Source organism: Musca autumnalis, unplaced genomic scaffold, assembly GCF_047663935.1.
Source record: "Musca autumnalis isolate F117 unplaced genomic scaffold, ASM4766393v1 scaffold_2, whole genome shotgun sequence".
NCBI classification, from domain to species: domain Eukaryota; kingdom Metazoa; phylum Arthropoda; class Insecta; order Diptera; family Muscidae; genus Musca; species Musca autumnalis.
In genome coordinates, this window is record NW_027411755.1 from 33580091 (window position 1) to 33593134 (window position 13044).

Consider the following 13044-nt stretch of genomic DNA (forward strand, 5'->3'; position numbering starts at 1 on the left):
CTCTTTTGCTTTTATTTTGAAAGTAGTTGTTTCCAGTATGATTCCTTGTTGTTCCATAGTATGTTGCATTTATATCGAAATAATTACGAATGCGTATATCAGAATTATTTGCGTCGAAAACACACTATTGAACATTCAACGTTTTCAACTGGTTGATCACTAGATGACTTTTCAACTAATATATAGTTGGTTGTAGAATAGTTGTTATGTAACTGACTACTTTCACACTGGTTGATAACTAGTTGAAAAGTAATGTAAAGCTAGTCAGTTGTCCATTTTTTATACGCTACACCACACTGTGGTACAAAAGGAAACGAAACAGACCCATAGTTCCTTTTGTGGATATACATATAATCACTTTCTGAGTCCGTCCGTCTGTCCATGTATTTTTGTTCGCAACGTACAAGTCGCATTTTTTGTCCGATTCAGCTGAAGACTGGGGACTACAATTTTTTTAGCCATAGGAAGAACGCTATTGCTTTTGGTGAAAATCGGTTAAGATTTGTATATAGCTCCCATATATATTTTCGCCCGATTTCACGTATTTGCTCTACCAAACACGCTATATACGTCCGATTTTGATGAAATTTGGAATGCTTTACTGAATTCGGTCTAGAAATAACTGTCCCAAATTATATCGAAATCGGTTCAGATTTGGATATAGCTCCCATATATATTTTCGGCCGATTTCACGTATTTTCTGTACCAAACACGCTATAAATTTCCGAATTCGATGAATTCGGTTTAGAAATAAATGTACCAAATTATATCGAAATCGGTTCAGATTTGGATATAGCTCCCATATATATTTTCGACCGATTTCGCGTATTTTCTGCACCAAACACGCTATATACTCGTAAGTCCGATTTCAATGATATTTGGAACGTGTGACTGAATTCGGTCTGGAAATAAATGTGCCAAATTATATCGAAATCGGTTAAGATGTGGATGTACGATCGTTCCGAGGCGCAAACATTGATTCGGACCACTACCTTGTTGCAGCAAAGGTACGCACCCGCTTAAACGTAGCAAACAAAGTACGAACAGACACAACACGAAAGTTAGACATCGGTAAGCTGCAATCACAACAGATAGCCACAGCATATTCCACTCAACTAGCCCAATTGCTTAATCAAAGCCCTCCTCATCCCGATAACATATCAGCGCAATGGCAAAGCATTGCCCACTCCATGCAAACAGCCGCAAAATCCATACTTGGATACCAGAGACCTCCACCAAGGAATCCATGGTATGATGAGGAGTGTCGTGCTGCCATCGAAAAGAAAAATGCGGCATATAAGGCTACTTTACAATCCGTAGCAACGCGTAGCGCACGAGAGAGATACAGGGAGAAAAGGAGAGAGGAGAAACGTCTTTTCCGCAGGAAAAATAGAGAGATGGAAAAGCAGGAGTGTGAAAAAACCGAGATGTACAGGAGCCAGAATGAAGTCCGAAAATTCTACCAAAGAGTCAAGCATCAAACTGATGGCTTTGGTACAGGCACATCCTCCTGTAGAGACCAGCAAGGTAATTTGGTAACTGATACAGATAGTGTACTCAGGATATGGAAAGAACATTTTTCAAATCTGTTGGTATCCAATAGCAGCGAAGACGACGAAGATACCACAGTCCCAATCCCAGAAGATGGTATTGAATGTACACCGCCCAGCCAAGATGAGGTAAAGACAGCAATAAATCGGCTGAAGAATAATAAGGCAGCAGGGGCCGATGGCTTACCAGCCGAGCTGTTCAAAACCGGAGGCGACACGCTGATAAGGTGTATTCATCAGCTAGTTAGCACCATCTGGCAGGAAGAACGAGTACCCGACGATTGGAACCTGAGTATCCTGTGCCCCGTCCACAAGAAGGGAGATAAGACTGTATGCTCTAACTATATGGGCATAAGTCTACTCCCTATTGCCTACAAGATCGTGTCAGGGATATTGTGCGAACGACTAAAGCCAATGGTCAACGAGATAATTGGACCATACCAATGCGGCTTTAGACCTGGCAAGTCCACCATTGACCAGATACTTACCCTGCGGCAAATCCTGGAGAAGACCCAAGAGATGCAGATCGACACCTATCACCTTTTTGTCGATTATAAAGCAGCCTTCGACAGCCCGCTGCGTTCAAAGGTATTCCAAGCCATGTCTGAATTTGGTATTCCCGCAAAGCTCATCCGGCTTTGTAAAATGACTTTAACTGACACGAGGTCCTCAGTTAAAATAGGAAAGAACCTCTCCGAAGAGTTTGGTACCAAAAGAGGTTTCAGACAAGGAGACAGCCTTTCGTGTGACCTCTTCAACATCCTGCTAGAAAAGGTTATACGAGAGGCAAACGTCAAAAGAAGTGGCACAATCTACACCAATAGTCGCATGTTACTTGCTTATGCTGATGATATAGACATCATGGGTCGATCAGTAAAAGAAGTAACTGATACCTTTATAAAGGTCGGAGGAGAATCTGCTAAAGTGGGTCTGGCGGTAAACGGTGAGAAGACCAAGTTGATGGTGTCGACGCGCAATGCGTCCATTGAGGACCGACTGTGGAAGTTGGTTCCTATAATATTGAGGTAGTAAAAGACTTCGTCTACCTCGGCACCTCCGTCAACACAACAAACGACATCAGTTGTGAAATAAAAAGAAGAATTGTATTGGCCAACAGATGCTACTTTGGATTAAGTAATATTGAGGTAGTAAAAGACTTCGTCTACCTCGGCACCTCCGTCAACACAACAAACGACATCAGTTGTGAAATAAAAAGAAGAATTGTATTGGCCAACAGATGCTACTTTGGATTAAGTAAGCAGTTTAAAAACAAAGCCACATCTCGTCAAACAAAAATAACGCTCTACAAAACACTGATACTACCCGTGCTGATGTATGGCTCCGAAGCCTGGGTACTTGCGCAAGCAGACATGGCAGTGCTTGGTGTGTTTGAGAGAAAAATTCTTCGAAAGATCTACGGACCAATCTGCGTTGACGGTGAATATCGGCGTCGCATGAACCACGAGCTGTATCTGCTATACAACGACATCAATATTGTTAAACGTATCGAGATGCAGCGATTGCGTTGGCTAGGCCATATCATAAGAATGAGCGATGATGAACTCGCTAAAAAGGCGTATGAATACATGCCACATGGCGGTGCACGCAGAATTGGCAGGCCACGGAATAGATGGCGCAAACAAGTGGATGATGAGATGAAAAGGCGCGGTATTCCAGAGTGCAAAGCAACAAATAGAGAGGAATGGAGATCTCTTCTTAGTTCGGCCTTTAGAACAAATGTTCTGTAATGGGCCAGCTAAGTAAGTAAGTAAGTATTTTATCAACTGGTTGAGAAAAGTTCCGCAGGGATGTTATGTCAAAATTTTCTTTATGTTGTTGGGGAAATTACAACAAAAATATTTTTTTTATAAAGGGTTTGGACTTTTCATATTCGAACAGCTGGAGAGATAGCACTACCTAGGCACTAGTGTCATGGTTCTAACGAATTAAAATTCAATTTTTTTATCGCAATATGCCACACTTTAGTTCATTAAAGCTGTAAACACATCCAAAGTTTGAGTAAAGTTTTGTGTCATTTCTGGAAGAAGGATAAAGAAAAATTTAAACTTGGCAGCACTTTGTATTTTATTCATCTACCAGAAATGACAGAAAACTTTACTCAAACGTTGGATGTGTTTAGGGCTTAATACAGACCAATATTCTCAACGCTTAAAGAATCCTTCGAAAATAACAAAAGGCATTAAAGACCACATCGCTTGCGGAATCAGCCTCCATATATCCAGATTTCGAAGTAAGCACATTAAAGCAATTTTTGGAAAATTTCGACATGGGCAATAGAAAACCTGCACTATTAATACCGTAGGTTTTTTATCGCCCATTTTTTACATTTTCCAAAAATTGTGTCAGCAATCACTTTAAATAGATTTACGAAATCCACTAGATTTCAATAGTACATTTCATAGCGTATATTTCAAATAAAATCCATTGAATTTACAACGAAGATTTATTTGACTATACGCAATGAAATTGACATTTGAAATCCAATGGATTTCATAACTCTAAACGTTCTATTATAATGACTTTCAAAACATTTTATTAGATGTCTTTACACTTTTCGAAAACTGTCGTAATGGATTTAATGGGTGCAATGGAATTGACTCTAAACGTAATATTAGTTTTTAATTTGAAAACATTTTATTGGATGTAGGTATTTACATTTTTCGAAAACTGTTCCTAATGGAATTACAGTGGAAATCTGTTTATATGAAAAACCGTCAAGACAAAATTACAGGACAATTATTTTAAATTATCAAATTTTCCATTTTTTTTTAATTGAAGACAATGAATATTGGCTGTTTAAATTCGGATCCCCAACTCCACACATCTACATTAATATATTGATATTATTTTGCTATTTTTCTCGCTAACAAAGAAACTAATATTCTTTTTTATTTGTCTTATCTTTACAGTTCTGACAGTTGAATAGCAGCGGCAGGCGTCACGAAAGATAACATACAAACTCCCCGACATAAAGAAACAATATTTTTTTTCTCGCTAAAAAACGAATTGGAAAAACAAAATAAACTGTGTAAAATTTTTCCAAACAAAACAAACAACCTTTGCCAAATAAAGAAAATTGTATAGAAAAAACTAATAAAAAGGCGACAAAGTAAAAAACAAACAACGATAGACACAACAACAAACAACTACTAAAATCATGAACACGAAACGTGTTGCACATATAACTGTCATCAAATGACAAATGCTTGACAGCATCAATCAGAAGCGGCAGCAGCAGCAGCAACGGCAACCGTTTAGACTAGATAAATATTGTCTAGCAGAAACGGAAAGGTTGCAAATGCAACATAAATTTTTTAAAAACAACAACAACAAGGAGAGAAATAAATACAACAAAGCCAAGAATAAACAACAATTGAGGACTTTGCAAATTATGGCCGGTTTTCGTAAACGTGGCGGTCGTCGTACACAAACCTGGTTTCTGCTCAAGGATTCTATAATCTTTGTCATAATCATGTGTGTCCTGTTTCAACAATTCCTTTTGGGTCATGCTAATGCAATTGCAAAAACAACAACAACCACCAAGACAAATGTTTCCCAATCTAATGAGATGGAAACGGAGGTCCACAAAAAATTAAAAGAAAATTTATTACATTTTGGGGAGTCACTATTGAGTAGTGGCGGCGGTGGAAGCAGTGAGGAGGAGACCATCACAGGACAATTTAATGAGGAAGAAAATCAAACCAAAGAAGAATTTAGCATAATCGATGTAAATAAAATACAAATAGAAGAGAAAATTATATTTAAAACAAAGAATTTTAGTAAGAATTTAGTTAACACAAACAAAAAAACCCCACCATCAGCACCACAAAATCAACCAAACCAACAAAATATGGTCACAAAGGACCCGAAACAGAAACAGCAGCCAGACAACCAGCCAGTGGAGGAGTTGGTTGCTGATAAGAAAAACTCAGTGGAAACCACATTTAGTCTAAGCAAAAAACAAAACCACAAACAGTCCACATTAAAAACTGCAACGGAACAGGATATTAGCAACAGCAGCTACTTGGCAATAAAATCTACTCCAATGGTAGAAAACACATTAACGCCAAGTAACAAAACCATCATCGGCAAGAGCTCTTTAAATGTGACCCACAACATAGCAACTTCTTCCTCATCTTCTCCGCCGTCTACATTACCCACCAACAATGTAAATAGCCGACCAACAACAACATCGTTGGCAAACCAAAATTCTCCCAGACCTCTTGGAAAAGTTACTGGTAGTGGTGCAGGTGGTGGGGGTGGCCTTGTTTTTCCTAATCTTTATGGCATTCGTGAAAATGTTATGCTACCCTCTGAGGATCCAGAACGAGAGGCTCAAATACTGTATGAGAAAACCTTAAAGGAATATCTTGTTAAAAATACCATTCATGAACAAAAACATGAACAAGTTAACTCAACGTCATCATCCAAGGATTCAGTGGCATCCTCCTCGTCATCATCAGATGCCAGTCATTCATCAGATTCATCGCCACATCAGCCAAGGACATTACACGCGGTTTGTGATATATGGTCACAAAAACATTGTCATTGTACGGGCACATTAGGCAGGCTATCGCTTAGCTGCCGTAATATTGGGATATTGGCGGTGCCTGTGGATTTACCCAGTGATACGGTGTTATTGTAAGTATTGCTTTTTGTTTCAGCTTTTCTTACAAATAAACATAAAATAATGGGGATTTAAGGATAAATTGTCCAAGATACAGGTTAATGTGCTGATATATCATCAAATGTTAATGGCCATTAACAAATAACTTTCTTTAAATGAATCCATGGTTTTGAAACCTACATTGAGATGGCATTGTGAATGATATATGGCAATAAACGGTAATGTGTGGTATTCATGTTAGCTGCACTGATTACCTTAAACAAATCCACGTGTGTCTGGTGGTCTTCAATAATTATTTAAAAAAATCCACGTCTATCTGGTGGTCAGCAAAAATTATTTAAAAAATCCACGTCTTTCTGGTGGTGTGCAAAAATTATTTAAAAAATCCACGTCTTTTTGGTGGTCTGCAATACTTATAACGTCTCTATGTTGTTGTTTTTTTTTTTTTAATTTTGGACCAATATCCCAAGAAGAATGGACATTGACCCCCCAAAAAAATTGTACCGGCTTAACAAGGGCCAGAAAGACAAAAAATGCAAAAAAAAAAAATTGAAGCAATCCGAGACGGATTCTCTTTGCAAAATTTTTGTGGGAGGCAACCGAAATAGTGTTCCGACGTAGTCCATATTTGGACATAATCCAAATCTCTAAAAAATAAAACGCTGTACAAAATTAAGACCAAACCGGTTTTTCCCTTCGAGGGTTATCTTAGGCACTAGTCAGTTTAGTTGTCGTCGTCTCAGGAAGTATGGACTTGCCCCATACAAATGAACATGTTTCAAACAAATTCAAAACGGTTCGAGAAGAGCTGTTAAACTATACTTTTCTCAAGGGAGTCCATATTCGAACCTGATATATGCATGGAAGTAAAATTTCCACATCCCTAGTTTGGAACAATTTGGTTAGTCCCTTCTGGAACTATCGCGCGAATAATCTTAGCGACAATAATAGGTTGATTCTTCGAGAGTTATCGTGCGAACCAGCCAGCCAGAGAGACGGACCGACATGGGTAAATCGATTCCAAATTGTCTGAAATGGTTTCATTGTTTCGATAATCTCGTTGGCCTAAATGTTGATGGTAGAAACAAATATTAAAAGAGTTTTAGAAATAGTTTTCGGTGTATTTTATCGAATCGATCAATGAAAAAAGACCAATATTTCGAGGTACTATTACATTACTTTTTTACCAAAGGTATTACAAAAACTTCAAGACCCCGTACAGCATTGTAATTTGTAACAATTTAAGAACCTAGGAATCCTACGTTCATAATTTCAAATTTTTTCGTTCATGATTGCGATATTTTGTAGCATGGAATGTAAATGTAGTTCTATGCAAGAAAATCACAACAATAAAAAAACCTATTATATGTTAGGCAGTAGTTCAGTTATCTCACCGCTATATTCATGTTGGGGTTCAAGTTTATTTTCGTAGATTTCCCAAATATGTCTCCTAGAAAAAAAATATAGATGAAAAAATGAATTTGGATATTTTTCCCACAAAAGTTCAACCGCTAAGAACTATCCGCTCATTATGCAAAATTGTTGGCATCTTCCTTGACCAAAATTCTGACCTCGGGTAAAAATTTGTCAATATTAAACTATAACTGCGAACTCTAGCGTGGTTATGGATACTATACACACAATTAAAACTGTGGAATTCTGTTTATAAATATCTATATATATAAAAAAATAATTTAAAAAAATTAAGTTTCAGTGTTTTATTTAGAAATGCACTTAAAACTAAAAAATAATTTGTCGCTTAGCCTCAATAAATATATTCTTTCTCATGATAGAAACTCTCAAATAAAACGCTTGCATTTAAATTACGAATGGTGGCAAAATTAAACGGCAAGCGTTTTATTTGAGAGATTCTATCATGAGAAAGAATATATTTATTGAGGCTAAGCGACAAATTATTTTTTAGTTTTAAGTGCATTTCTAAATAAAACACTGAAACTTAATTTTTTTAAATTATTTTTTATTTTTAACTTTTTAGTAAATACATTTTTTTGACCACTGTGAACCCCAAATGCCGAATTACATTCCATTTGAGCAGAAAATTTAGATTAAAATGCTTGAAATTGGGTGGTACCGTCCCAATTTTTAGTGGGGAAGTTCCTGGACTATTGAAAACTCCAAATACCAAGTTACAGCAAATTCGGGCTAAAAATGAAGACAAAAATCCCCAAAATACCAGAAGTTGGGTGGTACCGTTATATGGGGGCTATAGGACAAAATGGACCCATATTGGTTTTGGTTTCATATTCATGTATTGTCATCTAAATCTGAAAAATGTGCAAAGTTTTAGTTCGATTGGTCAACTGCAACCGTGCTAAAAATCAGTAACCAGATTTAAAAAGGGGGTCAAGTTAGGCACCGTAAAAACACTGTAAGAATGGACCAATATTAGTTTTGATTTCATATTCATGTATTGTCATCCAAATCTGAAAAGTGTGCAAAGTTTAAGTACGATTGGTCAACTGCAACTGCGTGAAAAATGAGTTACCAGATTTGAAAAACAAAATACCGGAAATCGGGTGGTACCGTTATATGGGGGCTATAGGATACAATGGACCCATATTGGTTTTGGTTTCATATTCATGTATTGTCATCTAAATCTGAAATGTGTGCAAAGTTTTAGTTCCATTGGTCAACTGCAACCGTGTTAAAAATCAGTTACCAGATTTGAAAAGGGGGTCAAGTTAGACACCGTGAAAACACTGTAAGAATGGACCAATGTTAGTTTTGATTTCATATTCATGTATTGTCATCCAAATCTAAAAAGTGTGCAAATTTTAAGTTCGGTTGGTCAACTGTAACTATGTGAAAAGTGAGTTACCAGATTTGAAAAGCAAATTAGATAAAACAGTGTAAAAATGGACCAATATTGGTTTTGATTTCATATTCATGTATTGTCATTCACATCTGAAAAGTGTGCAAAGTTTTAGTTCGATTGGCAAACTGCAACTGTGTTAAAAATGAGTTACCAGATTTGAACTAAACACACACCAAGGCAAGTTAAATAAAACACTGTAATAATAATAATAAAAATAGAAAAATGTTTGTATGTTTGTTTGTTTGAAATTTATAGACTCAAAAACCGCTGAACCGATCTTGCTGAAATTTTCAGAGTATATTACTACATCGCCTGAAAGTAACATAGGCTATAAAAAGTTTCGAAATTCCGCTCTGATCCGGAGATATAGCATCAGAATCGGAGGTACCTCCAAAAAATTTAAACTTTGTATGCAAATATCTATAGAAAGGTTACAGATACAGACTCCAAATTTGAAATGTGTGATGGATTTTAGCCTAAAAATAAATGTGCCGACTTTTTTATTTTATGTACCAAACACGCTATATATGTCCAATATCGCTGAAATTTTGAATGTCTGACGGAATTTGTTCTAGAAATAAATGTGCCAAATTATATCGAGATTGGTTCAGATTTGAATATAGCTCCAATGTATATATATTTTCGGTCGATTTCATTATTTTATGCACCAAACACGCTATATATGTCCAATTTTGCTGAAATAAAAATAAAATTTATATCGAAATCGGTTCAGATTTGGATATAGCTCCTATATATATTTTCTGCCGATTTCATGTATTTGAGGCACAAAACACGCTATTTGTATCCAATTTCAATAAAATTTGGAACGTGTGACTGAACTTGGTCTAGAAATACATGTGCCAAATTATATCGAAATCGATTCAGATTTGGATATAGCTCCCATATATATTATCCGCCGATTTTCCGCATTTGATGCACCAAACATGCTATATAGGTCCAATTTCGCTGAAATTTGGAATGTGTAACGGAATTTGATCTAGAAACAAATGTGCCAAATTATATCGAAATCGGTTCATATTTGGATATTGCCCCTATATATATTTTCGGCCGATTTCCTGTAATTTATGCACCAAAGACTGTATGTATGTCCAATTTCATTGAAATTTGGAATGTGAGACGGGATTTGGTGTAAAAATAAATGTGCAAAATGATATCGAGATCTGTTCAGATCGGAATATAGCTCCCATATATATTTTCATGTTTTTGTTATGTATGTCCAATTTCAACGAAATTTTGAAGATACTTAGAAGTCATCATTATATACAAAAGTATTTATAGTTGAGAAGGAATTGACCGAGGCTACAGCTTTAAATATTATATCTTTGAGAGACTTCTTAAGAATAATGTTTTAATATGATATAACTAAATCCTTATTTGATTAAAAATTATGAATACGAGTGGGAGTTATCTTAGGATAACTAATTTAAGATACCACATTATGTAATATGTATATGACCCGGAAATAATAAGTCCTATTTATAAAATAAATTACAAATATCCTCAAACCAAAGGTTCTCAAACCTGGTTCTATTCTTAATTTTATTCACTCCAAATCCAATATGTACAAATAAAGAGAAATTAATACTGTAAGAGTATATAAGTACCGTAGGAATGCTTATAGTCAAAAAGGCTTTAGGAGGAGTGTTACATCCTGAAACATACAAAAATACCATAGTAGCTCCAAAACAGCTGTGAATGGGTAGAGAAAGCCTTCATATCTCCTATATTTATACGTTAAAATATTAAAAAAGCATTCCATTATATTTTATCTAAGTCGGGGTAGCAAAGCGCACCGGGTTCAGCTAGTACAAAATAAAATACAAAAATAACTCAAGTGGGCGGAATGTGTCTGCCAGCAAAAAATATATAAGACATATTGTATAGCAAAATTTTTTCCAAATTTCACACAAAAATTTCGGTCTATTTCACCCGCTAAAAACTATCTGAACATCATGTAAAATTGCAAGCTTCTTTTCTGTCAAAAGCTCACACCTTATTTAAGCTCACACCTTTAAAACGCTGATCGGACTATGATTGCGACCTTCAGATCAGATACAAATTCGGATACAAATTTTGTTTTTGGTCCATTTCACTCCCTATTTATATATTTCACAATCATCACCAATACCAATAATAATTGCGGCCTGGAGTTTGATTACAATTTATAATGGACAGACGGACACATGGAGGGACGGACGGACGAACACACATAGCTATATCGCTTTATCTCGTCGAGATATTAAAAATGGTGAATATTTGGCGGTGTTACATGAATTCTTAGCAAAACAAACTTATAATACCCTCCCTACATTGTGGAGTAGGGTATATATAACTACAAGTAAAAACAAGTGAGCAAAGGCTACAGTCGGGACGGAGCCGACCATGTGATACCCTACACCGCTACCCCTGTGTATAAGAAGCACTATTAAACATTTATTTTAGGGAATATAATCCGACTACCACCAAACATCTCTCTGGGACCCCCATAAGCAACCAAAATTTCGTGACCATCCGATCAAAATTACGACCTGTAGCGTGATTGCAAAAAATGGAAGAATTGGATGCGTTACCGACTTTTGTGGTATCTCCCCTGTTTGACCACCTTCGCCAATCTACTTTACACCAATGTAAAGGTAATATTTTCTTCTTCCATTGCACAGTGGATGCGCCCAACGACAAAAATCAAAAAATTCATGTCGTCGTTTTAAAAATTTAAAAATGCAAATAGCTTCAAAGCATACCAAATTTTTCGAAACTCAACTTATTTTTTCCATTTTTCGCGGTTCTTAAGGAGAAAACGCATCACAAACATGACTAACTTCGAAGAAAAAAAAAATATATTTAAAAATGAGAAAAAATAGTTATATTCTAAGCGAATTTATGAAACAAAGGACTATTTTTAACGCCTCAACTTAAGTTGAATCATTTAGTAAATTGCCTAAGCTTCATTTTTCTGGTTATGAAGATTCTTCTAAATTGCAAGGGTTGCCAAATATTTTGGTTATAATATTGGCAAAAATTAAATTATTTAATATAGATGTATGAATTTCCTTAAACTTTTAGTCACTTTCCACAAATTCGCACAAATGGCCACTAGTACCGAATTGAAGCCTAGGTCCTGTAGATTTCAAAACTGTATAGACTTTTTGCGGAAATTTGCGGTTTTGGCAGTTATGGCCAAAAGTTTAACTCCCTTTTTTAGTTCCTGCATTCTTTTTTTTTGAATTTTTAAAATTATTTTTATTAACCTTTATTATATTTATGTTCAATATAATGTTTCTGTGCTATTAGTGATTTCTTTTAACATGGTAACTTGGAGCCGCTCTGAAAACTCGCGGTTAAAATAAAAGGTTTTAGGGGTATACACTTTAATAAATATTTTTTCTTATTTGGGACACCCTAAGTTGCAACTCGTTAAAACGTGGAAAATTTCCCCGCACTGAGAACTAAAAATACGTTATTACAGGTAATTCTGCAGAAAATAGGAGATTACATCTTATAGAGTACAGAAAAATATATGGTAACCCCATGGAAGCTGTGGCCAAAAGTGGACCAATGTCACATTTATTTATAAAATCCTGTTCTAAACTCTGACTTAACTATTAAAGCCTAATCCGTTTAGAATTTGTTAAATATCTGTAACTACATAAAATCGAGATAGAAATAATATATGGGGTATAGCAAATCATGGACCATTATTGACAGTTTCTCGCGGAGAAGTTTACTATGGAATAACAACGCCTAGCACCGGATTACAGCGAATTCGGTAAAACAATATGTTGGCAACAGTAAAATACTTCAATTCAGAATGACTCGCTACATGGGAACCACGCGAAATTTTGGACCTGGGACTCCAATATTTTTGTTAGAGTGTTTCTAGCCCCCGAGGACCAATTGTTAAAAATTTCAGTTCGATATACCATCTAAAAGTATTTTTGTCACAACTTCCCATGTAAGTGCCACCACTGTGCATTGACAGGCTTTGCCGT

General features: G+C 35.9%; 1 protein-coding gene across 1 annotated transcript in view; it reads left to right on the forward strand.

Moving 5' to 3' along the window:
• Positions 1-13044, forward strand: part of rk (G-protein coupled receptor rickets) — a 244405-nt gene that overhangs the window by 98755 nt on the left and 132606 nt on the right. The window contains exon 3 of the mRNA XM_073967502.1: positions 4481-6212. Coding sequence (XP_073823603.1) covers positions 4774-6212 — 1439 coding nt within the window. The 5' untranslated portion in view covers positions 4481-4773. The remainder of the gene's footprint in view (positions 1-4480; positions 6213-13044) is intronic.